Source organism: Dermacentor variabilis, chromosome 4 (genome assembly GCF_050947875.1).
Source record: "Dermacentor variabilis isolate Ectoservices chromosome 4, ASM5094787v1, whole genome shotgun sequence".
Classification (NCBI taxonomy): Eukaryota; Metazoa; Arthropoda; class Arachnida; order Ixodida; family Ixodidae; genus Dermacentor; species Dermacentor variabilis.
In genome coordinates, this window is record NC_134571.1 from 18,910,556 (window position 1) to 18,937,975 (window position 27,420).

At 42.0% G+C, this 27,420-nt stretch overlaps 1 protein-coding gene across 1 annotated transcript; it reads left to right on the plus strand.

Moving 5' to 3' along the window:
* The first annotated feature begins 15,058 nt into the window (after positions 1-15,058).
* On the plus strand, positions 15,059-26,973 carry LOC142578737 (succinate dehydrogenase [ubiquinone] iron-sulfur subunit, mitochondrial-like). Its single transcript, XM_075688257.1, has 8 exons — positions 15,059-15,216; positions 15,873-15,947; positions 16,811-16,869; positions 17,871-18,014; positions 18,570-18,648; positions 20,203-20,319; positions 21,382-21,606; positions 26,731-26,973. The coding sequence occupies exons 1-8, from the start codon at positions 15,151-15,153 to the stop codon at positions 26,821-26,823; spliced, it is 858 nt and encodes a 285-aa protein (XP_075544372.1). The 5' UTR covers positions 15,059-15,150; the 3' UTR covers positions 26,824-26,973.
* Positions 26,974-27,420: the final 447 nt, after the last annotated feature.

Here is a 27,420-nt window from a genome sequence, read left to right on the forward strand (position 1 = left end):
AATGCAAGGTGGCAAATTATTCACTGCTGCCAAAAATTAAAAAAAAATTATTTTTTTTTGCCACTTGTCGGCAGCAATGCAAGTGGAAAACTGCTTAGCAAGATTTGTATCTAGCAAATACGTATGCAGTTGGCATCTTCATAACAACAGAGAGGTGGATCATGCTACACTGAGGCTGAAGGGCTAACAGGACAAACCTAGCTGAGCTAGACAAGGGTGGACCAGTGCATGGCACTGGCTCGGGTCAGGCCAGGGAAAAGTGTCCATGCAGTGCTCTACTTTTATGCACTGTTTTCAAGTACTGAAATTTCATCCTTAAGATATTTCTAGGTATTGCAAGCATACTATGCTCTTCTATATCCATCACAGCTGCCTCTCATTTTCACAACTACCTAAGCTTTATAGCTCAGAATAGCTGTAAAAATAAGGTATACTGAAGCGTAATGTTTTGTTTACGTGTTCCTGTCGTATGTTGAAAGGCAGCGTTTTGGTTGCAAGGGGACTTTCAGTTGTGTTTTGCCTCGGCACCATGACCATGACGTATTGTCAAAAATTCATTCAACATGAGAGATAGCAGTTGATGCCATAACGTCACGCTTACTTTTTAAGTAGCCGGAACACATTTTTACACAAAATGAATTCGCCCAAGGCGCACGATCACCAGGTCACTACAGATGTTGGTAAAGCACTATTTATTTCACACAACTGTTGCACCTTCCTTGCAACTGTTGCATCTTCCTTTCCTTAAATTCTTTTCTTTTTCACACGGAAGGGGTGGTTTGCATAAAATTAAAATATCCGGATACACAAAAATACGGAGCAGTAAAGGTAAAGCGGCAGATGAGCAATATTCTCGCACCAACGTAGTGACAAATGAGCTGCTGCAAATGCTTCTTAACAGTCATGCTTTAACGGTGCGAGTGGTGCCTGCATTATGTTTAGAAAAAATTTACGATGCACTACCGAGGTTTTGCTTCGTTTAACATGTTAAAGGTAAACAGCGGGACTCCGCTGTTATACTCTGCGTCGTCGCAAACTACTGAAAGGCGTCACAACGCATCTGCAGCGCGTAAATGGATAAAGTAAGGCTATCAAACGCTCGCCTTAAATGCAAATCGGAGCGCCGAACCTACGCGTCCTGTTGGAAAGACGAAGCGAGTGCTCTTCAAAACGCAATAAACAATGGCCACATATCGATTTATCAATAAAGATCGTTATAAAACGATTCTGTGTACTGGCGGTGCAAAAAATACTAGCTGTTTGAAGAATTTAAACCATTTAAACTGGGACTGAATCCTTCAATGACACGGACGCCCTGCAACAAACCAATAGAATAACTTATAACTTCCAAGCACTGAGAACAAGATTAACGCTTACAAAAAAAGAAAGATTGGCTTTGCTAGTTTCTGTTTCGGTTTCTGATGCATGAAGCGCCACCTGCTTCCTGAAAAAAGTGCCATGGCAGCTTCCTGTTTACTTTTCGAAGTTGGCGTAACTAACGCAGCTGAGTGTGGCTGAGTCTCGAAGCTTTCGTGTGCCGTTATGCATAACGCAATCTCATTGAATAGATGCTATGAGTATTTGTGGAGCCTCTAGAAAGTCCTGCATCGATACGTGTGTGTCTTTGTATACGCGCCATCTCTGGAGGTAAGCAAACCCTCTCAGCCAGCTTGCGCAGACCTTCGTTGCAAGGGCAATATTTGTAATTTAATACATGCTTTATCGGTATACGGCTGCATCTGACCGCCACTTTCTTATAGGCCTGATGAAAAGTGGTATTGAAACCACTACATGGGTACTACCGTAACCGTAATCTCTACCGTAATCTACCGTAATCTTAACCTGCGTTTTCATTTGCTTCAGTTCTAGTTCGATTTCAAAACAAAATCCCATTAGTTGGTACTCATCGTACATTATATGCTTAGCATGTTGGCTTCGCCCGATTTGTCCAGAATAATATATATATCATCGCCTTATAACAGACACGTCGGTATCGGAGAAGCTCGCAGGTGGGTGTGCCGTTTTTACTGCCTAAAGTACGTATGAACGACGTAGATAATGACACCTAGTGATTCCTAAATAACTTAGAGTAAAGAAATGCTGTGTTGCTGCGAAATTTTAGTAATAAAGCAAAGATACGCCTGAAATGTTTTTCAGTGAAGTATTCGTGCACATACTTGGGGACGTATTCTGAAACGTTCCACTTCGGCGATAGTTTGCCTAGGCAACAATTTCGCCTTCAGGCGCGCGCTGAGATGCTAAAATTGCATAACAAAATACAAATTGCATAGCAAAATACAGTGGTGACTACCAGCTGATGCTTTTTGCGGGAATTACCAATATATGTAGCAATCAAAATGCAAGAAAAAGTAGCAACAGAAGAAAAAAAATTAAACACCTGTGAGTTTATTCAACCATACACTTGTGCATATATATGTGCTCACAGGTAGTTCTAGCTTTCTTTTATTGTGTGCGTGTTTTGCTGCACTACCCAGATACCATTCCATGATGACCGACCAACAAGCCCATATTGACACCCTTGTCAATTTCATTTCTAGTACAACAGGCTTTTTTCAATATGTTCCTCGGGATTTTGGGCATACTGTTGCCCTCATTGCCACGGCTGCTAGCAGCACGTGTGTCCTAAGGTTCCGTATTCATAACAAGCAGCTTCCACAGGATATAAAATCGTTGTTTACTGGTTTCGCACCATTCGAATGTCGGTCACGGAAAAAGAATTTTGAAGATTGTATGTGCTAAACGACTTCAGCAGGCATGTCTCCACAGAGATTACCTCAGCGTGCAGATGTTTGATCAGTATGAGCCGTGCGTCGCAAGGAATCTTCTGTGGAGGCACCTGCACTTAGCTGATCAGGCCACCAAGTTCCTTTGGCAACCTCAAATAAGACTACTACGGGCTCACGTGGACAAGAATTGACAGAAAGCAACAAGTGATGTCTACGTTTCTGAAGGTTTCATCCTTCCCAACAGTGTGTGCAAAGTTCTTGGCCTCGGTCCAAAATTTGCCCAAGCTACCAGCTGGACTAAACCGGAACTTCCCTGTCCATCATAAGTAAAGTGTCCAGAAGAGCCCCGCAAGAAGATGGTGTGAGGATGAACTCGGAAGGTTTAGATGCCCTGTTACGATGTAAGCCCCAACCTTCTAAGTTACCTGTAAAATGTGTAGTGTTACCTGAAGAATAATTCATTGTGTGTTATACCAGCTGACAAAGAGGGTGGTTTTGCAGTTTTTTCCTTTAAATGTTTCTTGGAAAAAGCCAGTCAAGCAATTTCTGCAGTGTTGAATGAGCGCAAGCATGTATCACTTATGAAAGCAGCAGCGAAACCAAGTGAAATTTACAGAAAGTTTAATCTCGATAAACTAAGGAAAAGTTCAGAGATGTAATTTTTAGTAAGTGCACAAGGAGGATGTTCCTTTTCAGGTCATAATTTTCGAAAGGAGTACCTGGCAGAAGCAAGCTGCCCTGTACCTGGTTTCAAAGCTGAACGTTAGATTGATGACCAGTTTCTTGTAAAAGGTTCTGACAAATCCTTGATTTTGTTAGGTTTCACGGCAAAAAGGGCTTCAAGGCCTTCTCAGCTAAGGTCAGAGAATTATATTATTCTATCCTGCTCAATGACCTTATTCAATGTGTCGAGGATTGTATTGACAAATATGGTGCCGTAAGGCTTTCACAGGAAGCAGGTTGTTTCAGTAGAAGGGTATTTAGAATTATGGTGTTTTTACATGTCGTCAACATTTGCACAGTGGAACAATAGGCTGCATCTGCAGAAGAAAGGCATTTGCATAGGGTTGTGTCTGGCTCCCGTCTTTAGCAACCTATATTTAGCACAATTAGATAGGCACATATATGACCACCTCACGGGACTAACAGTTTTTCAGCGAGCTTTTAGATTTGTCAACAATTTTTTAGTGTATCTGGATTTCCCTAGTAATAGTTTTCTAGAAAAATGTCCTGATGTCTAAGATTTTTTGCGAGTGTTTGAGACCTCTTGAAGTGCAATACGTTTCGGTTTCTTGACTTTCAGTTCATCTCTACTGATAGTAGGACTTGCTGGGCTTACAGTCCATGAGCTAAGAAACCCCTTCTCCAATTTCGTTCAGCCCATTTGAATTTGGTGAATAGGGGCATAACTAACTAATAGGGATGGCTTTCTGCCCACTGCTGCGCATGTGGATGTAGGCCGAAATTCAAAACATGTTTTATCGTTGCAAAACACAGAGACCGTGTTACACATGAGATAATCAAAGCGGGAGAAATTCTACGTTTAAAGAATGGTTGAATCAGCACCCCTCTATTGCTCTCACTGACGAGGAGATCAGACATCTCGGGCTATCACCACGTTGAATTTTGTGTGGCTTTGTCGTGGCGTTCTAAGTATGGTTGGTGGGCTATTGTGTGACTATAAATAGCGATGCTTTCTGAAAAGAAAATAAACAGTTGGAAGTTCAGCACTCCGTTCTCTCTTCTATCCCTTCTGGTGGCTTTGCGCTGTTAACCTGAGTTTGAAGCATAATTTATCAACAAGCCCAATCTTAAACCCTTCGTAACTAACATGTGTTTCAAAAACATCCTGATGAAAACCAGTTTCCAGCAACAGGCTGCAAGTCTTAAGGAGGCTGGTTACCCTAACCATGTGTTGGTGTCAATGGCAGAAAGGCTGCTCAAACAGGAACGTTCGAGACGATGCCTCCGTGCAAATGCAAGAGCTAGCAGCCGTGACCAGGTGAAAACCGCTGTGATTCCGTATATACACCAGATATCACATAGCCTGAAAAAGATAGGAAGCCAAGGTAACGTGCGGGTGTTTTTTCAGCTCCAAATAAGCTAAGCACCTTGTGTAAAACCACTAACCCAATAAGGACAAAAAAGCCGGTTTGCGGTAGAATCGCAAAGATGAGTTCGTCGGATGCGCTGTAGGAGTGGTCTATCATATTCCACTGTCATGCGGTAGATGCTACATAGGCCAAACCGGAAGATGCATTAATGAGCACAGAAATATAGTGTATCAGGTGATGATTTTCTTGCTTTGCATTGCAATACATGTCCATGTCGCCCTCTTCTAAATGACACCGCTGTTATATACAGGGATAAGCACAAGTGTGTAAAATTAATAGTAGAAACTGGGCAAATCCTCTCGGCCGCTGACCAATGTATCAGCGAACTATCACTATCATTGTCCGTGAGAAAGTTAGATTATTTGCGCATGCCATGAAAGTTGACTGCATTTGCAATGGATCATTTAGGTTTCTTGGTGTTTTCTTGTTGTACCGGTTTTAGACAGTGGTGGCTCTACTCATGAGCCATATATACAGTCGACTTCCATTAATTTGATCACCTCTCTGGGGTTTTACTTTCCAAAACCAGTTCTGATTATGAGGCATGCCCGTTAATTGATCCTGACGGGACCATTGAGACTGGTTGAATTGAACAAAAGGCATAAAAGAACATTGAAACATGCCATTGCTTCACTTTACAGTATTTGCCTTTAAAATTAACTTTGGCCGCGTTTCAGTTTAGCGCTACACCTGCAACCATCAACAGCTACCAACTCGCCCAGTTTACTATTTTTCTTAATTTTAGCTTCACTGCAATACAGCCATGTTATGCATAGAACCATACCAAGCAGGGAAAGATGCCATTGTTGCAAGACAGCACGTGTTCCCTAGTTTACGTACATGCACATGTGCAGTCTCCAGTCACAGTATGAGCACCAAGACGCCTAATAGGTGTATGGGCAGGCCTTCAGAGTTTGATATATTCACACTCTTTTGTTGGCTTTTAACATCTCCTCGGCTTATCGCAGTTTTTTCAACTTACTGCCTTCCTTTTTGCTAGCTTTCCCAAAACACATGATTGTTTTCCACTTCTCTGTGCACGGCACATTTACTTAAAGAACACATACTAGGCCTCATTAATGGTCTCATATACGAGACATGCATGGAAGGTGAAAAAAGGACTCAAATCACCACTGAAACGTAAGAAACAGCTCTGAATGGCTGCCAGTATGCTTATTAGGTGGCTAGGTGCTCCTACTGTGACAGGAGACTGCATGCCTGTATAATCAAGGAACACGTGCTATGTCCTGTGACAGTGGCCCTTTTCCATTCTTGGTATGCTTCACCACAGTAAGTTGCATATGCTTCAGCGCTTAACACAGCTGTATTTGGGTGAATCTGACCAGTGAGGTTCGAATTATCTGACGAAGGCCAATTTTGAGATTGAAACAACAGAAGTTTGGGCTAACAGAAACATATTTCATTAAATAAAAAATCAACAAAACTTTACTTAAAAGGGGTGACTGACTACTTCTATATCATTAATATATATTAAAAATGACAAGAGGCCAAGCATGCTGCTTTGAGGAACACTGGAAGTAACTAGCACTTCATGGGAAGGGCAATCGCTTATGCTGACAAATTGTTTGTGCTTAGTTAAGTATGCAGAGATTCAGCCAATTAAGTATGGCAGAAGATTTGTGATTTCGAGCTTCTCAATTAGTTTTGAGTGTCAAACAAGCTCAAATGCTTTTCTGTCTGCAATACAGGAATATAGCATCAATCTGGCCAGGTTTATCAAGAATGCTAGCAAATGCTTGCATGTATAAACCCGTGATCCAACTTCCAATAAATCGTTGAAAGTACCACTTGTGTGTGGTCTCTTCTCTCGTCTGTCTTGTGTATGGTTTCTGCGCTAAGCACTAAAAAAATGTTGTACCAACAATGTTAAAAGTCCACCCTTGCAATGTAAAGTTACTTTTTTTTTTTCAAAAATATTCCACACTTCTCTGAAATGTGAACATATTCGTTATTCAATATTCAATAGGTCAGTTTCGTCAAATATCCATATTTAATTCTATCCAGAAATATCAGAATATGAAAACCCCTACTACACATGGGCCTTGAGTGGAGCAGTATGGCCTTAAATGCGTGTAATCAATGCTACTTACAGGGGACACAAGAGGTGAGTCTGGGGTTTTATGTGCAAAAACCACGACATGATTATGAGACACACAATAGTGGGGGACTCCGGATTAATTTTGACCACCTGGAATTCTTCAATGTGCACTCAATGCATGGTAAACAGGTGTTCTTGCATTTCTTCCCCGTGGAAATGCAGCTGCTGCAGTCGGAATTTGATTCCGCGCCCTTGGGATTAGCAGCACACAATGCCAAAGGCATTATGGCGGGTTTTGAAACTCGAGAGGTGGAAAAGAAACCGCGGAAAGCTTTAGAAGAGATGTTTTTTAGATTGTTTGACACATGTAATGCCAGTCACAACCAGGCTTCTGGTCAACTGATAAGTTTGTAAATGAGAGTGACTGAAAGGTAATAGTATCTGCCGCACCAAGAGGACATCAGGAACATGTTCACATTGTCCAAATGATAATTTTTACAGCCTCAATTGAGAAAACAAATCTGTTGGCTGCCTAAAGGCGAGGCATCCCTACTGCGCGACTAGAAATTACTACGCAAAGCAAAAAAGTACCTGCTCTATATGTCCACTCAGGAACTGCAGTTCCCTTTGAGAATGGTCACCACATGCACCTGACTTTCTCCCTAAAGATTCTAGTGTGTGTAATTATTGACAGAAAGGAAGATTTGATAACTTCTAATTGCGTGTTCTCCAATTGAATACAAGTCCAAATGGTCAACAACTATTTGATTTACATTTGACATTTTGAACATTCGCACAGCACAAGCCATACTCGAGAAGAACACCATCAGTGCAGATTGTGAAACACCTGACGAGTAGGGAAAAGAAAGCTTCGTTTTCAGGGCTCTGAAATTATTTTGAGTTTTGTGCAAGTGCACCGTCAGTAGCGTACCTTCTGGTGATCATCAAGGGTTCAGCATTTAATATATCTGCTCTTACCAACACTAACAATACGAGACATTCCTCTAACAATTCTTTCCTTCCTCAAATAAACACTAATTGTCAATGTTTACTGCTCTTTTATGGTGATTAAACACTAAATTAAACCACCCCCTATTAAAGCCTGCCGCACAACATTAACATTCAAGAGAGATATGAAGAAATATTTACTATCGACACTACTGGCTACAGACTCATTACTACGAACATATATTATATACAAATTTATTTTACCACTTTCAGTGCTTCTGTACTTGCCTAATGTATCGCTTTTATTCTCTATATCCCATTGTCTTTATTTTTTCCTTCCTTATTTTTAGAAATTTTAAGTTTTTTGTCGCACAATATATATTTCACTTGTACTTTGCATATTGTAAGCATATTTTTGTTTCTAATTATCTCGTACATTAACCCTGTGTTCTTTGATATGTGTCATCCCTATGTTTCCATAACGTGCCAATTACTACATTTTTATTTATTCATACACATCATCTATTTCATTTGCTTGCATTTGTAAGCACCTTCCTTGTATTTGATTACTTGCTTCAGTAACTTCGTGTATTCTGATGTGTATCACTGCTATGTTGCCATAATGTATTCATTACTATATTAACTACTAATAGGTCCCACTGACAGTTTTTGTAACTCTGGGACCTCCATCTGTACTAATGATGAATGATGAAATAAAATTTAGGTATTCTGCATAAATTGTGTAATTATTAGGTATTAAACATCACCATTGCTAGATGTCACAGCGGCACCACTTCCCAGGTTTTGAGCCACCCCTAGTAGAACGAACAAGTGATCTTTTTTCATGAAGTGTATTGGCTTCCCACATGACATCATTAAGAATACGCAAAGCAAGCCTCCTCATTAAGCTTCATATCCTACTAAAAGTAGGATATGAAGGCACAGTAATTGATGTACCTGTAAAAGTAAACACACTAATGTAAGACATGTAGATGTTTCTTGAGTCCAATGGTAGACTTGCCTGAGATAGCAGATTGTCTGCCACTGTTGTCTACACACATACTATTGACTAAGAAAGTTTACGGACCACGGGATCTCAGAAAACGCTAAATATCCGAGCAGCCTTTAAAAGTAGCCAGTAAAACCGTACATCACAATGTTCGCATATACTAGTAGAGGCTGGAAATGGGAATACCAGGCTTCGTTTTGAGGCTGCGGAGATATTCAGCTTTTTGTGAGATCCCTCCATTCGTTAACTTTTTGGGTCGATAGTACATTTGTATGTGTGTGGTAGGGAAGGTATGAATTAGAAAGTTTCCCCAAAAAATCAGGGCTTTGCTATAGATGTGCCAGGCTATAGATGTGCAGGCAAAAAGTGAAAAAGAATGCAATAATGTTTAACAATAGCACAGTGACAACAGCAACCAAAGCAAAGCAGCAGAGGGGTACATGTGGTGGCAGAAACTTGCACTGTATCTATTGCACTTATATTCTTGTACTGCAGGTGAGTGCAGAGAGTAAGTTACCGCGACTGCACACTGTACAAAACATAAGCGCTCTATGTAAACTTCGTTTTGAGGCCTTCATCACCACAATAACAAAAAAAAGCTGCATCTCTAAGTGACACAGGAACACACTAGGTTCAAGTAAACTGCAAGTAGCCAACACTACTGTCATTGTACGATGTTGTGTCCAATGAGGCAGGACATAGCCAAGGCCACATAGAATAAAAGTGACATTGGAGAGGAAAGGCTTTAGAGGAGGGTAATTTTTAACCACTTGCAGCTCTTTATATAGCCTGGTGACATGAAGCTTTTTTGAGTAACCATTCGAGGAGAGATACTGTGTACGTGTAGGTAACACACAACTAAAATAGTTTCAGGGACCCTTTGGGTGATGAGGTTAACATTTAGTCTTTTTTTCTTTATGCACCCACAAGGTTCTGTTACACATGTACAGTTTTTCCGTGAACATTTTTTTTCCTTATCAATTTGTGTTGTACCTGTTTTTTCACCAATAAACTACCAGTTGTGAATAGGTGCTCGTGTGTGTTCCTTACTTTCCTTGTACGATTTTGTTCTGTTTTCTTTAACTTCAGTCTTTCCTCAGCGGCAATGCTGATGTCATTGTTATTGATTTCTAGTGCTTTAAGCTAATATGGCCAGTCCTACACAATAGAGAAAAAGTGAAATAAAGAAATGCGCAAGATATGCATGCTGGGATGTGAAGTGATTGCTTACGATGGGGCAGGGTGGACACCTTAGGGAATGATGGCTGGAACAATGTTATAATTATTTTCTTTTTCACACTTTCTCATTGGTCTCAGCAGCATTCTGCTTACATTATCATCAGCAGGTCTACCAGTAAATGATAAACAAATTCTGACATTATACCAGCTAATAACTGCCTTGCTCAAGATGGACAACTGAGCTATTTCATGATAGGAGTGTTTGAAAACTTGCATCAATACTGACTGAACGAAATGCTATTTTGCTTCAGCTACCTAGAAAGAACTAGCATTATTGGGGTTGATCTCTTGATATGTCTTATGGTAAATGAATGGAGGTGCATTTGCCCATTTAGAATGAGAATAGTGGAAATTAATGGGACATTGAAAAGACACTTCAATATTCCGACGGTTGTTACAATTATGAAGGGGATGACAGTTCCCGTAGCATTACTGTTCTGCTTACCATTTAAAAGTTACCAGCTTACTGCTGTGGTTTGGACATTAAACTCTACATTCGACCTCACATTGGGTGTTGTTGTTGCACCTGCCTTGAACCCCACCCTTTCCATGCATATGAGGTGTGTTGAAAAAGAAACCGAACTTTTGCTATAACAGCTTTGCTGCTTATGGTACATCTTCAGTGCTGTCCCCTTCAAAGTAGTCCCCTCTACTGGCAATGCACTCTTCCCATCTTTTCTTCCATTTTTTGGAAAGCCTCCTGGAATGCAATTTCTGGAATGGCATGCAGGTCTCTTCTCGCATTGTCCTGGATCTCCTCTAGGATTTGGAAAGGGTCTAGGTCCGGAGAATATGGTGGGTGGGGCACAAAAGGAGTGTGGTGTTTCGCTAAGTAGCTGCAGACAAGGAGCCACATGTGAGCCAGGGCATTGTCATGATGCAACATTCAAGCCTGATTTTCCCACAATTCAGGCCTCCTACTGCACACACAATCTCTCAAACATGTTAGGGTTCCCTGGCAAACTTCTTTGTTTACCATCTAACCATGTGGCACAAATTCCTGATGGGCAATGCCTTTGCAGTCAAAAAACACAACCAACATCACTTTCATTTTTGACCGACTCATGCGTGCTTTTTTTGGACGAACAGAACCTTTGGCCACCCACTGCGACGACTGCACTTTCGTTTCAACATTGTAGGCATAAACCCATGTCTCATCGCCTGTTCTGATGTTCTTAAGAAAGCTTTCATCGTCATTGGCAGCGGCAAGCATTTCCTGGCTTATTTCAACACGGGTCTGCTTCTGTGCACCAGACAACAAACGTGGCACAAATTTTGCACTGACACGACGCATCCCAAGTTTGTCACTCAAAATTTCATGACATGATCCTACGCTGATACCCACGTCATCAGCGGCTTTTCAAACAGTCAAACAACGATTTCCACGAATCATAATTCGAACTCTCTCGATGTGGTCATCATCTGTGGATGTGGAAGGTTGTCCAGGCTTGGGATCGTTACCGACCAACATTCTTCCCTCTTCAAAACGCTTGAACCAATCATAGCACTGCGTGCGACTCATATAGTCCTCCCCGTATGCTTGGCTAAGCAACTGAAATGTCTCTGTGAAAGTTTTCCCAAGTTTATAGCAGAACTTCACACACACACACTGTTCTTCCAATTCCTTCATTGTCACTTTGGCACCAATCCGAAGAGCAGCTTGTTCATGTGCTCACTTCAGCGGCTGTAGCTCGCCAAATAACAGCCAGAGCGAAACGCAGCGAATGGCAGTTTGTTGTCTAAACCTGCCGCTACATGCGCTCAGTAGCCGCAGCGCGCTCCCTCTGCTGATTGGCACGCTATTTCAAAAGTTCGGTTTCTTTTTGAACCCACCTTGTATATATTACTGTACACACACACACACACACACAAAAACCTTGAGTCGTAAGCGAGCACTGTGTCTGTCCCCTTTCCTTTTCCAATCAGTTGACACTGTTTTTGTTCTAAATACCTTCTAGGTAGTAGGCCATCAAGAAACTGTCTTGAAAGTGCCCTATATTATCTGTGTTGTAGAGTCCAGTTTGTCAGTCCACCTAAATTTAGCATTGTTTATAAATTCTGCTTAAGTGATTCAAGATTTTATGTATTCTGTACACTTCTGCAGGTCAACACGACCACATATTTCATGTAAGTAAAAGTTACTATGCAGAAAATGCTTGTTTTATTTGAAGACTAAGCAGTTTAAGTGATAATGCATGTCCTGACTAGGTAAAGTTAATGGAAAGTGACCAAACATATTTTTCATGAAAGAAAGGCTATGTATATGTACTACAGGTAATACAAACCTCTATTTGCATGCCGCTGCTATAGCTCCCATGACCAGTGTGACTTGCTTTCTGTAAGCAGTACAGGCTGTACAGAGCTGTCAAGTCAGCTAGTCTTTAGTCTATCTAGCTTGCTTTCCTGGTGCTTTCATGTATACAAACCAGAAGGCCGCCTTCTACATATTATGCTGAAGATTATAAACGGTTGCCTGACACTTTGCCTTGCAATGTTCACAGGCATTCGGCTTACCAGGAGGCATCATTTGTGTTGGCAACAGTAGGTGAGAGGTAAATAAAAAGTAAAGTACACATTAATTTAAAAGCCTTCATCTTCACTACATTGTGCAACATGATGCCTTTCCAAAGGAATTTAGCCAGTGCCATCTGCAAGCACATTGCTCACCAGCTGCAGTGGCTTCATATCGACACAGGTGACACGCAAAGACATCATTGTGCTTGAAGTGAGGTGCATGTAAAGCACCACAATCCAATAAAACTGCTCATCTTTTATACATGTACTGCGTTTTTGCTCCCACTTTGAGGATGACATGATGAGCCTGAATGCCATCAGCCATCCCATACAAAAACTGTCCCAACTTTCATTCAAATGACTCAACCTAACTGTGATAGGCTAGCAATTTTCTTGTTTGGATATGCTGTTCAGTTTGTGCATGTTATAGTGCAGGCATACCACCAATTGAGTTAAGCATTGTGAAAATCAAGTACACTACATTGCCTGCTTAAGCACATGAACATTAAGCAACAAAATCTTTTTCTGCTCATGCAGTGACCTACAGCTGCAAAGGAAGACACAAAGACAGTGCAGACGTGTAGGTAATATCAAGTTTTGATGCAGACATAGTAAGCTGTGGTGAAGAATGAAGTGTAATCTGTGTTTCCACTTCTGCATGAATTTTGTGGAATAAACCATTGCAAAATGAATGTGTGGCATCAGCAACAGATAGCCAGGCACCATCACAAAAAGAAGCAAAATAATGCTGGGGAGTGGTTGTCGAAAGTTGCAGGTTCTGGAGGAGAGAGACAAAAGGACAAGACTGCATTGATCAATTGGACATGACTGAAGGCATGCACGGTATGTCGAGCAAGAAGCGGATAGAAGGAGTATTAAGGAAACGCATGAAGGAAGGAGAAGTCTGACAGTGTGTGAAGGCAAGAGCATCACATAAAAAGAAAAATTTGAAGAAAGTAGCAAATGAATAAGGAGATCGGATGCCAAGGAGCAAGCATTTTCTGCTAGAAATGTTATTGCTCTCCTGTTCGCCACATAAGCATTGCGGATTAAACGAAGTCTCACTGTTTCGTGCAATGCGTTTGTCACTGGCTGACCACAAATGAATCGCTGTGTAATGAGCATTAAAAATTTCTTTTCAGCTCCTACTTTGTGATTGATGAGCCGGCTGTGTTTATATAGGTGCGGATCCACCTGCAGAGGGTCATCACTGAATTGCATTTTTTTTACAGGAGCGTGGACGCCTGCATAAATAGTGTTTTTTGACTGACTGCACATGTTACCAGGCTTTTTATCAATCTTTTAAATCACCCACACAGGCGTACGTTATGCTCTTCATTTAGTACAGAGGGTTAAACATCGAAAAAATGATGCAGCTCAAATAGGTTGAACGTGTATGCGTTTTCTATCCGCAGTGACGGACAACATGGCTCGAGCGTTGCATAATGCCGTTTGCCTAAAGCCAGCTTCGAAGCCAGCAATGAAGCATGCGCATTGTATTGCGGCAAAGTATACCAAGAGTGAAAGCGGCCACTATGATATACGTGCCCACTTGCCGTCACGTCTCCTGCCGCAGTACAAGCACGGAGACGCCGAACAAGTGTACTGGCAGGCATTCAGAGTATTTCGCATGCGGTTGTAGCGATCTGAGCCCTTGTTTCGTCCACATAGAGCGCCCCTTATATGAGCTAGACATTGTAACAGCCGGGATTATGTACTAGCCAATATCAGTGTTACTGTACAGCTTTCACAAAGGTCTACTGCTATGAAGTTGCATGACGACCATTTTTCTTTAGCATACATTTCTTCCGTATTCATCCGCAGGGCGTAGTGTTTTGCCAGTGTGGCTGTACAGCTCTCACAACGATCTACGGCTCGATCGCATGGCGACGCAAGTACACACATACACATACAGAGTACAAAATTTCCATTCCCACGAATCTCCAAGTGTGTTGTATGCTCAGTTACATTAAGAACTAATGCATCGGCACGGCAGTTAATTCATAAACTGTTTCCGTTCCCGCGATTCCCCTGAAGTGCGTGGTATGCTGACCTTGATCAACGACACTAATGAACAATGCATCGGCACGACGTAATACTTTGCCACTAAAGTCATTCGAGAAGACACCTCACTTCCAAACGTATCCCCTGCGACTACAAAATTTAATATGCTGCCGTTGCAACAAAATAGCAACAAACTCACCTCGGACGCGGCTTTCTGGTGTTGCCGCCCACGCATCCTGTCGATTCTGTGCTGCAAGCTCGGCTAGGGACAAACGGAGCTAACAGCTTTCTTCCCCGTAGTACCTAGGCGAAGAGAAATTTTGAGCACCAAAAGTCCCCACATTTCTCTCTCGCAACTACTGCTCCTCGCGCGTGCGCAGAAAGAGCGGTGAAATCCAATTTCGATGTGCTCGTTTCTATAATGTAGTTGGCTAGCCTGAAGCTCTCATGTAGCCGACAGAAGCGAAGCCTTTCGCCGGTTCGGACAAGTCCAAGTCCATTAGTTTTTGTGGAGCCATGGCTGCATCTGTGTATTTTAAGAAGTCAGCCCTTCTAACATCATACACAGCTAGATTAGCTTCTGTAAGTTGTAATATTTTATCATTTCAGCGCTTATGTCATTTAACAGTTTCCTTGAAGTGGCAAAGCGTGCTCATCGCCGCCACTCCGCGGCCATTCGGTTTAACATTCGAGGTCACGAAGTTATCTACTTTCGATATTCACGGTGCACAGACACCTATTAGAAATGTGAGAGCAAGATATGCAGTGAGACTTGATGTAGCGTTTATAAATAGCGTTAGTCGCTATTTGGAAATTTTAGTGACGTCCTGACTTTCGTCCATCAGCAGGCTTCTGTGAAGGTTATTAGTTTGCTCTAAATGCATAATGTAACAGCATGCTAAATGACTTGCTGCTGTCGTGCTCAACATTTTAGCTAATCTAGTTGTTCTTTGTTAGTATTCTTCCGTGTGTCTCGTGCAGGAAGCTTGCGTCCTGCTTCACGTAGACTGCAGTTTCACTCGGGGGACTTGGCCAATTTGCTTAGACGGCTTTTCTGCGTCACCTCGTGACTGTCTCAGTGAAAACGCCTTGTCTGAAATGCGAAGGCAGTTTGACTCTCTCTCTCTCTCTCTCTCTCTCTCTCTCTATATATATATATATATATATATATATATATATATATATATATATATATATATATATATATATATATATATATATATAATCGTTTTTTACAGCTGAGACACGCGGCTGCTGCAGCTACAGCCCCTGCTGGAACGAAAGGTGTCAAGAAGTTCGAAATCTACAGATGGGTGCGCCAATTATTTCTATTGTTTTAATTGTTTAAGCATCGCTTCGTGTCTTGTTTGGAAAGAGAACTACCGTCGCACTTTAAACTCCTTCATATATATATTTCACTGGAGTGCTAATTTAATGAAAAAAATGTTTTATTTTTAGTTGCTTCTAAGATTTGAAAGAAAAAAATAGAAACAGAAAATGAGTATGTGCCAACTTGCAAAACCTTTTGTTAAATTTTGTTGTTTTATTTTGTTGTTTGTCCCTTCTTCATGATGCCTCCCGACCAGACGGGATTCTGTCAAAACCTCGACTTCAAAACCTTTTGTTGTACTACAATAAAAGTAAAATAAACAAAAAATAGGGGGGTGGGTGGCGGAGGGTCAGTGTGTGGATAGTGCTTTTGCTTTGTTATGATAAGTGACCCGCCGGGGTTGCTCAGTGGCTATGGTGTTGGGCTGCTGAGCACGAGGTCGCGGGATCGAATCCCGGCCACGGCGGCCGCATTTCGATGGGGGCGAAATGCGAAAACACCAGTGTGCTTAGATTTAAGTGCACGTTAAAGAACTCCAGGTGGTCAAAATTTCCGGAGTCCTCCACTACAGCGTGCCTCATAATCAGAAAGTGGTTTTGGCACGTAAAACCCCAAATATTATTATTATTATTTGTTATGATAAGTGCTTGTGCACTGAGGCCTAGGTGCATGTTAAAGAAACCCAGGTGGTCAAAATAATCCGGAGTCCCGCACTATATCATGCCCCATAATGATGGAGTGAAAAAAATGTCTTTAGGGTTTTAAGTGTGGTCTTGACATGTAACACTCCAGAGGATTTTTTCTTAATTATAACCTAATCGCTAATAGTGAAAATATCTATTACAGGATCCCGAGAAAAAAGGGGACAAGCCACATCTCCAGACATTTGAAGTCGATCTCAACAAGTACGCCAATAATTGACTTGCACTTTTATTAGGGTGGCTAGTTGTGAAGAGAGGTTCTTTGCATGGGGAGATGGGGGAAGGGAAGGAGTGTAAAAGTTCGAAATTCGGATATCGAAAAGAGCTGATTCAACATGTGTCCTTCTCTAATAGAATCTTTGCTGCATGTTTCTTAGCTTTAGTACACGCCTTCGCTTTTCTTTTTCTGTTCAAATGTAATTGAACATGTTATACTGTATTCGCACGATTCTAATGGGCACCTTTTTTTATTAGAGGGTGTGTTAAAATTTGCATGCACATTGCAGTCTTAACCAATTCTATTCAAAGCAAAAAACAAAACTGATTCTTATTTTAAAAAGAAGCTCAATGCAAGGTAGCTGGCCATACTGCCATCGAACGGGTCATCTGAAGAAAGCAACCCTCGGAGACATCGCAAAGTGGGTCCATGGTGCGTGGATGCCCTCTCACAGGCTATGGTTGCACGGGCCTCCAGAAGTGTAGCATTTCTGATGCAATAAATGGAGCTGAAGATGACTTTCTGTGATTGGCACACAGTGAAAAGGAGGTGTCATTGGACTCCGATTGCCACTAAGCTGCTAGGATTCAGCTGTGCGTGTCTGCGTGCCTTTGTATGTTCCATAATATAGTTTCAAGACAGTATGCGTTGACAAAGGTTGCGTTACTTGATGTACACAGTGGAATCAACACCAAGTTATTCTTTCTTTTTAATATATTTGGTTGGTAATATAACTGCACGTTACAATCAGTGGCACGATAAAATCATGCAGATATAGTAGCTTTTGGTAAATATCTGCAAATAACAGATTTTTGTGAATAAGCATTAATTTTTTCTTTTTACTAGCTCTGTACATCAGCTTGTTATCAATCGTGAGAGCATAATTTACACATAAAAAAACTTGGGCACGTTTCACCAATGCTTTTATCTATTACAAATCAGTAAATTGTCACATTGTCACGCATTGTCATTTTGGCTCTACTCCCAGATGTGGCCCTATGGTTCTGGATGCCTTAATCAAGATCAAGAATGAGATTGACCCGACGCTTACCTTCCGGAGGTCTTGCAGGGAAGGCATCTGTGGCTCCTGTGCAATGAACATCAACGGCACCAATACCCTGGCATGCATTTGGTACAGTGCTCTAGGCTAATAGGTTCGCTTGCTAAGAAGCACCCTCTGATTTATTTAGAGGTGTGTTGTGGTGAAATAGACTGGGCATGTGTGTTTATTTTTAAAAAAAATTGTTACATTGTAATCATGTCTGTACTATATAGGAATAGTCTAGGACTGTATGTGTGTGCATTAGATGGCTTGCACTGATGTGATCATGTCCACTGCATTTGAGGGCCTCTGGCAATGGGTTGGTTGTATATTTATCTTGCCTTTGCATGCCTGGCAGAACTTTAGATGCTGTGAATGATGCTCTAGCCAGTCAAAACCTATTTTAAGAGAGCTGGTTCGTCAGCCGTGTTAACTAGCCATGTTCCATTTTCACTCCTTTATGTTGTCTGTAAATTTAGACTGTGTGCTACAGTAATTCAGGGCAGTGTCCATGACATCATGTGTTTGTAGCCAAGTGTAGTTTCTGTTTACATGTACTAATTCAGCATGTTTACGACCCATTGCAGAATAGATTGTAAGTGTATCTTGTAAAATGTGTTTGTTGCTTTTTTTTTCTTAATGCAGCAAGATCGATGAAAACACTGCAAAGTCTACAAAGATCTACCCGCTCCCTCACATGTATGTGGTCAAGGACCTTGTTCCAGTGAGTACATGCAGACATCACAAGCATGGGCTGTAACAAAAGTACTTGAAGGTTATATTTGCGCTTATATTCAAAGGATGTAATTTTGTGGAATGCCTGTTAAATGGCACTTTCGTAACACTTCAGTGCAGTTTCCATGTATTTTGATCGTCCATTTAGTACCTGGCCTCGAGAAGCAGCACATTTAGAAATGTGGATCATGCTTGGAAATCTAATGTTTTACCATGTTATTACGAATGGCTTATCTTTATTTCATTTTATTTTCTCTCAGGGTGGAGGCATTAAAGAGGAGAGTGGGTGCCATCTTAACCAAACACACTTTACCATCATAGTAAGGTTGCAATAATTTGTTAATGAGGGCTTTCTTGAATAGACCGTTTTCATAATTCCGTAATGGAAGCACCGATCATAGTCCAAATGAAGACTAAGGGCTTGTGCGCATGCTGGGACTTCTCTTTTGTTCATAGTTTCATCACAAGAGCCGTGTCTGCATTTTCCATGTCATAATACAAGCAAACTGGGTTTGCACACATGGTTTGCAAAATTGGCTACACAGCCATTAGCTGAGCAAACTGCTTTGCAGAAAGGCAAGCCTTACAATTATGAAAAGGTTCAATTCATCAGCATCAGCAATGGAAACAATTGAGTGTACCATGTGAAGCGTAAAGAAAAAGCCAATGTTTTGCTCTCCATGCCAATTCAAGAACAGTTTTCCTAATTCTAGTGACACATAATTTCCAGCATGTAAGGGAAAACAGAAGATACATACTAAGAGTAGAAAGGACAACAGGACAGGGAATATGCTGAGAGGGCGCAACAACGAAAAATGCGTATTTATTCTTGAATCCTGTAGCACCAAAAAAGGGTCCGACAAATGTGTTAGCACTGTGTCTGTCAGATTGACAATGAAAGAATTCGATTATCTTTCTCGAAGCTTGTATGCCACACATGTATGATGAGTGGCTTCATGCATGTGCAAGGATTCATCCTCTTCCGTCTGTTGCCCCATGACCTATGAGCACATTTTTCAGGCAGTAAAATAGCTTAAAGCCAGAGTCCTCCCTGTCCTGTTGTCTTTTCTTGGTATTTCCTGTTTTCCTTTACTGCTGGAAACCCGCCGTGGTTGCTCAGTGGCTATGGTGTTGGGCTGCTGAGCACGAGGTCGCGGGATTGAATCCCGGCCACGGCAGCCGCATATCGATGGGGGCGAAATGCGAAAACACCCGTGTACTTAGATTTAGGTGCACGTTAAAGAACCCTAGGTGGTCGAAATTTCCGGAGTCCTCCACTACGGCGTGCCTCATAATCAGAAAGTGGTTTTGGTACGTAAAACCCCATAATTTAATTTTTTTTTAGTGCTGGAAATGCATAAAATGTCGAAATTCCAACTAGCCCAGCTCTCTGCCATGAGTTATAGTGATGTGAGGATGTCTGTGTAGTTTTTCTCTCACCATGCAAGAAAGAGAGTTAGCCACTAACCAATCATTCGAAGTGCAGTGTTTGCCCAGGCCTTGCAGTTAATTGTGACTAAATAATTTCCTGTGCACACTGCAGGATATGGCTCTGTTCTATGAGCAGTACAAGTCGGTGCAGCCCTGGCTGCAGAAAAAGACTGCCGTCAAGATTGGCGACCACCAGAATCTCCAGAGCATTGAAGACCGCAAGAAACTGGTGCGGTTTTCTTCCACTCTCTACCTTCTCATTGCTAGAGGTGGTGTCGAAATTATGCCATGCGGCTTCTGGCTTCCTTATGTAGTGCATACCTTTTGTATATATCATCAGATGGATGCATTTTATATACAGGGATAGATTTGAGCTGTGTGCTTATGGTAGGAAACAGGTGAGGAAGCAATGTTTAACCACTGTGCTTTTATTATACACTGCGCAACTTTATCGCCCCATAACAAAGTACTCAAGTGCTGTAGTTTCTGATATCAGGGTGAAGCTGCAAAGGAAGGTATTAAGGACACAAAGGTCAAAACATGAGCATTGGCTGAAAGCTGAAGGTTATTTCATGCATGTCAAACAAGCCAAAGAAAATGTAGAAGAGGCATACGAAAGAAACAATACAAAAATATATGCAATAGTAATAGCAATTCTTGCACTTTTCTTTGTGTGGCAGCACACCAGCAACAGATTTGCCCAAGCATGTTCACACGCCTCCAGCCAAACCTAAAACTCTATTCAGAGGTTTTTATACATAGATATTCAGATTATGACGCGTTGTTGCCGACCATATGGATAGCAGTGCAGTCCTGGAGGCTATGTCCTTGGCATCTGGCATTAGTCACCACTTGTTGGCCGGAAAGTGGTAGTATTTCACAGAAGCTGGCATGTATAGCAAAAGCTGTCTTTATTGCTGCACCAAATTAGAAAAAAATATTGAAAAGAAATTTGCGTGTTGGAAAGAGAGAATAACCTGTGTTCATAAAAGATAATATCTAGCTTTCCTTGTCAGGAGTGAACTGCACTACAGCTGTTGACATCACCTTACTAAAAATGGTCATGCATGCCAGCAGGCACTAGCACAGACGAGCAGTGGCGAGTGGTCTATTTTTGACACTGCCTATAGCCGTGGTTCGTGCTGTGAAAGAAATAAGGACTGCTTCCAAACTCAGGCAACCACTACTCTTTCTTTCTTTACTCACTTGTACTGGCACCAAAGTCTCCTCTTGCATATATATTTTGCTCTGTGGGAGAAAGTGGTGGCCACCTGTCTGGTCCCTTCTGCAGGATGGTCTCTACGAGTGCATCCTCTGTGCCTGCTGCTCCACGTCATGCCCCAGCTATTGGTGGAACAGCAACCGCTACTTGGGACCGGCTGCGCTCATGCAGGTCTACCGCTGGGTCATTGACTCACGCGACGAGAACACTGTTGAGAGGCTGAAGCGCTTGGAGGACCCCTTCACCATGTACCGGTGCCACACCATCATGAACTGCACACGAACTTGCCCCAAGGTGGGTTGTCCTGTTCCTCTTCTCTTGAAGAACTTTTGTTCATGCTCAAGAGTTCCTAGAGGTGCCTATACATTTCCCTGCGTGAACAAGCGTTATACTGGTATTAGGCAGTAGTAGTTATTGGTTTACTTAAATTGGATTCAGTAGAACCTCGTTCATACGTTTTTGGCAACAATGCAAGAAAATACATACTAACGGGGAAAACGTACGATCCGAAGTCATTAAAAAATTTGGCAGACTTGATTGTAGTTCACATCTTTGTAATGTGAAACATTGTACGAATCATTGCAGCATGAAGTGCCAGTAAGCGCGGAGTTTGCAAGGTCCGAGATGCATGTTGTTTTTGCGACTTCGACAAGCTAAAGTTTTCGGCCTCAGTCAGCAGCTTCTACAAGTGGGGTATTTCAGCAGGAACTTTCTGTGCACCCACTTGACGAGAATCGTTGTGGCACGAGTATACATCAAACTGCTGAGGCTCGAGTAGCCTTTGAGGTGCATTGTTTTCCTATTGTGTAGTGTTTTAAGATGGCGACGGGAAACTACAACAAGATCGAGCTGGGGAGCGACACCAGAATATGACGTCACCAGAGCGAAACATGACACTCACTTCGCACCGGTGTCATGTTTGGGTTATCACATGTTGATAGCGTGCAGTACGTTTCTAATGGCCCTAGGCCAGGATGTGCAAGACATTGACAACGGCTATGAGCCTGCCAAAGAGGGGGAGGAGCTTAAGGATGTTATCGCACAAATAGGAGCCCGTGTAACCTATCATGAATATCATATCATGTTCTGTGATGATGGCATCGAGATATCATAACCGCTGATCGTGTCGGACATACTGTATTTACTCAAATCTAAGCCAACCCCCGAATGTCCAAAGCCAGAAGAATTTTTTTAAAAGCTTACCTTGAATGTAGGCCAAATAAAAAATTGAGGACAGTGTTCACAAAATGATTACAGCATTTATTCAGTATGAACAAGCCGAGCTCACTCTACATTGTCACCGCCTTTAGCCTCGTCCCTATAGCTTAGACCACACGTACGCTTGCGGACGCGCGCCCATGCATGCGCAGAGAGTGCGGCATCAAATGCGTTGAAATGCGGCGCAATCTCGGTGAATAGCTCCTCTCTGTTATTTTGCGCTTCCTTATCGCTGTCATCTCATTGTTGCGGCACATGCAAAAGAGTCCCATTGCCCCTTCCAACGACGGACATTTTTTTCATTGATGCTGAAGTCCCGTCTGGCTTTCTATGCCTCTGCGGCTAAGACAACTTTTCATTTGAAAGTGGCACTATAGTGTGCCATTACAATAATGCCACGCTGCACACCGATACCATAGAACCAGCTCGAAAATGAAGAGGAGGTGCACTAACCCACAAGTTGTCACCAATTTGTGGGTGCTCTTATGTAAGAGCTTCCAATGCTCAAAAAGAGGCCGTTACAAATGAACATGTCATCGAAGTGCAATATGGAAATCACAAGCCTCATTTAGTGTGGTTTATGGCTATTGCAGCTTCAAAAAACAGCGTAATTAGATACAGTTCTAGGAATAATCAGTTTTGCACTTTGAGATCAGCACTTGATGCATGTATTTTTCCCCTATTTATATGGCAAGTGCTCCAAACAGCAAGGAAGGCTGAGTATCAGTACAATATCTGGTTGCACGAAAGAAACTCATGTTTGATACATGCTCTCGCACATGTATCATCAGGCAGTGTCCTGTTATATCACCTAAAATGGCAGTAGCTGTGAACGCTCTGGCGTCGAAGTGGGCCACCGCTCTGCGCAGCTCCAACCTCAAGACACAACAGTGGGTAGTCCAGTGGGCCCGAGAGGCGGCAATGAGGCAAGTCCTCGAAATCCCCTCATGGGAGACCTTAGCCCGGGATGTTGAACTTTGCTGGATTTAAAATAAAGTTGTTTCCATCCATCCATACCTTATCTCTTTGTTTTATTTAGCTGTGTACCATCCACACCATAAATTTATGGGCTGTGTGTTTCACCACAATGCTGTACATCTGCTCATTGCAGGCAAACAGCTTGTAGAAGAGTGTAGTACTGTGTTGGTTGCACATGCTAAAGTAGATGGCAATTCTTATTCATTACTGCATGTCCATGTTTCATGCAAATCCAGCTTTATTGCAGAATCTGCACCCTGGGAACTTCTTGAGTCCATAGCAGATTGTGTAGATGTGGTGATGTTTGTGGATGGCACCGGCTACAATGCATGCAATGGCTTCTGCCAGTTGACTTGTTTTCTGCTACAGAATCTGCTTCAAACAATGTAACAGTACCCAATGCATGCATACTATATTTACCCGACTCTAATGAACACCTTTTTCCATGAAAATGGGTCTGAAAATCACCTGTGTGCTAGAATTAAATACGGAACGAGCACCACACTTGAGGCATTGGCAACAGCCTACCGTTCGTCAGACATAGCATCATCACCATCACAAGATGGCAACAAAGGACATTTTGCGATGGTTGCTGTGATGGTGGTTCATTTGGCGCTCTACTACAATCTGGAGCTGTGTTCTCGGTAAATCACTTTTGGCGATACTGTCACTTTTGTTAAATTTTGCGTGACTTAGCACCGGATGCATTGACTTATATGGTTACCAATGTTTCCACTACTAGCCCAAGCTTACTAGGAACACTATTGGCCGCATACTTCAACAATTCTGATGCAGACACGTAAAATCTCGCAAAACTGATGGTATTAGTATCTCTAAAAGTGATCATACGAGAATACCGCCCCTGTTTGCTTTGCGTCTGTAAGTGCAAATGGCAACAACGGCATGTCACTTGCCTTATGAAAGCCCACTAACAAGAAGAAAAAAATACCTTCTATGAAGGTAAATTCCTCATGCCTCATTTTTTTCTGTTTGCAAACATGTGGGGCATGCTGTATTTTTCTTTTACAAATTGGGCGCATGTTATATTCAGGTGCATTTTTCATTTCTTAGTTTAAACCTGTGAACATTGGGGGCGTGTTATCGTTTGGTAAATACGATGTACTATCCAGGATTATTGCTATGTTAATTTATTGTGGGCTTGAAGCTGAAAAACTTCACCTCAGGTAATAGCATGAGCTAGTGGATCAAATGACATAGTTGCCAACTCTCTCTGCTTTTTGTAATCTTTATGAATTTGAGCTTGTTTTGCAATTTTATGGATGTTGCATCAACTTTTAAAAAAAATAAATCTTGGTAGGGAAAAAGTCTTGCGGGTCAGTCTCCAAACCTTCCATTGGAAGTCTTCTAATGGCAAAAGGTTGCCAGAGGGGTTCTTGCTTGAAGTTCCTGAAGCAGGCGAAACAGGCAACTGTAAAGTCCCTGGAAAAGTTGCTAGTATTATGTGAAAACAATGTGTTGCTTTTCAGTCTTTGCTGTTCTAAGTTTGCTGCTGTTTGTGTGCTGCGTTTAAATGCTTAAAGGGGCCCTGAACTACTACTTATTGAAGTAGACTAAGGCATTTGAAGTGAAAATATGCGCTTTCATAAATACTTTGCCACAAGAAGTACTTCAATGCATTCAGCAGAAGCCGAGTTATTGGTAATCAAACACAGCCTCCACTGTGCTCCTGTTCCTTCTTCAATTTCTTGCACTGCAAAGTCTACATCACAGTGGGGCATGCCCACAATGCTCCGCCTTCTATATGTCACCGTGGTGGGCAGTTCAAATTTCATTTTGGATGTTTATCTAGATGCCACAACTTCCACCTTTGGTGTCTCTACGACGTGCTAAACATAAGCCAAACGCAGTTGTCCTCAGTGAGCCACAGTGTGCTTAGCCAGTGGACTCATGGCGGCACCTGTGGCGGCCGCAGCACCTATGCCATGTAGCCGATTGCAGCTTGATATCAGTTATTGGCCACTAGCAGCCATCTAAGGAAATGATGAAACAGTGCATCCGATGACGAAATAGTGCATCTAGAAGAGAGTGAGGACAGGGCCTTCTGTTGAAAAGAGAGCGTTTGAGAGAAAGGTGACTTTGTGATCCGCTTGCAAGCTCCACACACTGTGTACAACAGCAAAACTTGGCTGAGATGTTCACAGCAGCGTATGCTACCCACGGGCTATGTGATTTTACCAAGCTCAAGGGGTGGTTCAGGGCCCCTTTAAAGGTAAATCGTCATTAATAAAGTGCACATGTATCCCATAAATGGCATGTGCTTAGGGAAAGCTTTAATATATGTAGTGTGCTCTCCCCTCCCCCCCTCCTCCGTTTCAATATCGTGTCCACGATATATTCAGGAATTTTAATGGTGAGAGGTTGGCAAGTATGAAAATATATTAATTCCACTTGGTAACTAATAAACAGCAAGAAACTTTATACTGCTAGTGCACCCATTCACGTGCACTGTCGTTCATAGCAGTAATATTTTTAATCTACCATTTTCTTTCTCTCATATTAAGAGTTTTACTGCTTCTTAAAAGATATCTGCATACCAAATACATTACCTTGCATCTTTACCACATTTTCTGTGTAATAGAGAGCAGCAAAATAATTTTATGCAGCTGCTTTGAATGGATAACAACCCTTTATTGACAAATGTTGCCTACAGGCAACATACAAGAATTTTTTTCTTCTGAGTTTGTTTTTTGAGTTGAGTTGAGTATGTCTGAAGCCAGCCCTGAATTACAGGCAGCTAGCATCATGTGCGGGTTTAGAGCAGGAATGCGGGATGAGGTAGGAGTTTGGCACGCACCTTGCATTCTTTTGAAAGCACTGCCAGACGAGAGGCAGTGATCTGCGATCTGCATTGGTGCACACACGTGGTATAAAGCAAATTAAATGAACGCCTATGCTTCGCATATGAGGTGAGCTGTTTGTACTAATTTCAAAGGAAGTCATAGGTGGCTTAGAGACACCCACTTCCAGTTTTCTGCTTGGGGTTTCCCCCTGTTGATGAAGAAGCTTCCAAAAGATAATTTCTCTTCTCATTCATTATGCTTATTCTCGATGTGTTTTGCATATTTAGATAAAAGATAAACATTCAAAGGGCTAGGCCATCTGAAAAACATGCTTTGAAGCACATGCAGCTAGTTCATATCCGAAACCAGACCTAATTGACCTGCAATAAATGTACTCTTGTTTTTTTTTTTTTTCTTCCAGGGACTGAACCCTGGCAAAGCCATTGGTGAGCTCAAGAAGTTAGTTGGTGGATTGGCACAGAAGCCAACAGCAGACCTTACAGGCACTGCATGAGCACTGCTGACAGTTGCGTCTATTAAGGAATTCTAACCCACCCCTGCAAGAATCTTGAAAATGCACTGAAGCCTGCAATGTAGCATAATGGTGTGCAATCAGGAAAAGCAGCCTCGCAGGTGAAAATAAAGTGCATTTGAAAGTGTGAAAGTGTGCTGTAGTCTGTGACCTGCTGCGGAAATGTGGAACATCATGTACCAGATTGACGAGGTGATAAAAACACTTAGTCAATCCAATGTCTTTCAAGACAAGGTCAGGCAGTTTATCTCCATTATGCATTGTAACACTGATGGTCATTTGGTCAAAAGGTTACAAAATAAAGAGAACATGTTCAGAGGAGTGCAGCACCCATCTTTGTGAGACAAACATGTAGCTCATCAAGCTTGTCTTGAAGGCAGTCTGCTTTTTTGCATGTGTCAAGCACAACATGCCCTTCCTTGTAGCGGACATTTCTATTATGAGGCCACAACCTAAATGAATGTAAAAAATGCCAATTTGTATTCAGTGAAAGCTGTTGAAAGTCTGTGGGAATCCAATGCGAGTTACCAGTTTGCCACATGTTAAAGGAAATGTTGCTTGCCAATGGTGCCCAGGTAG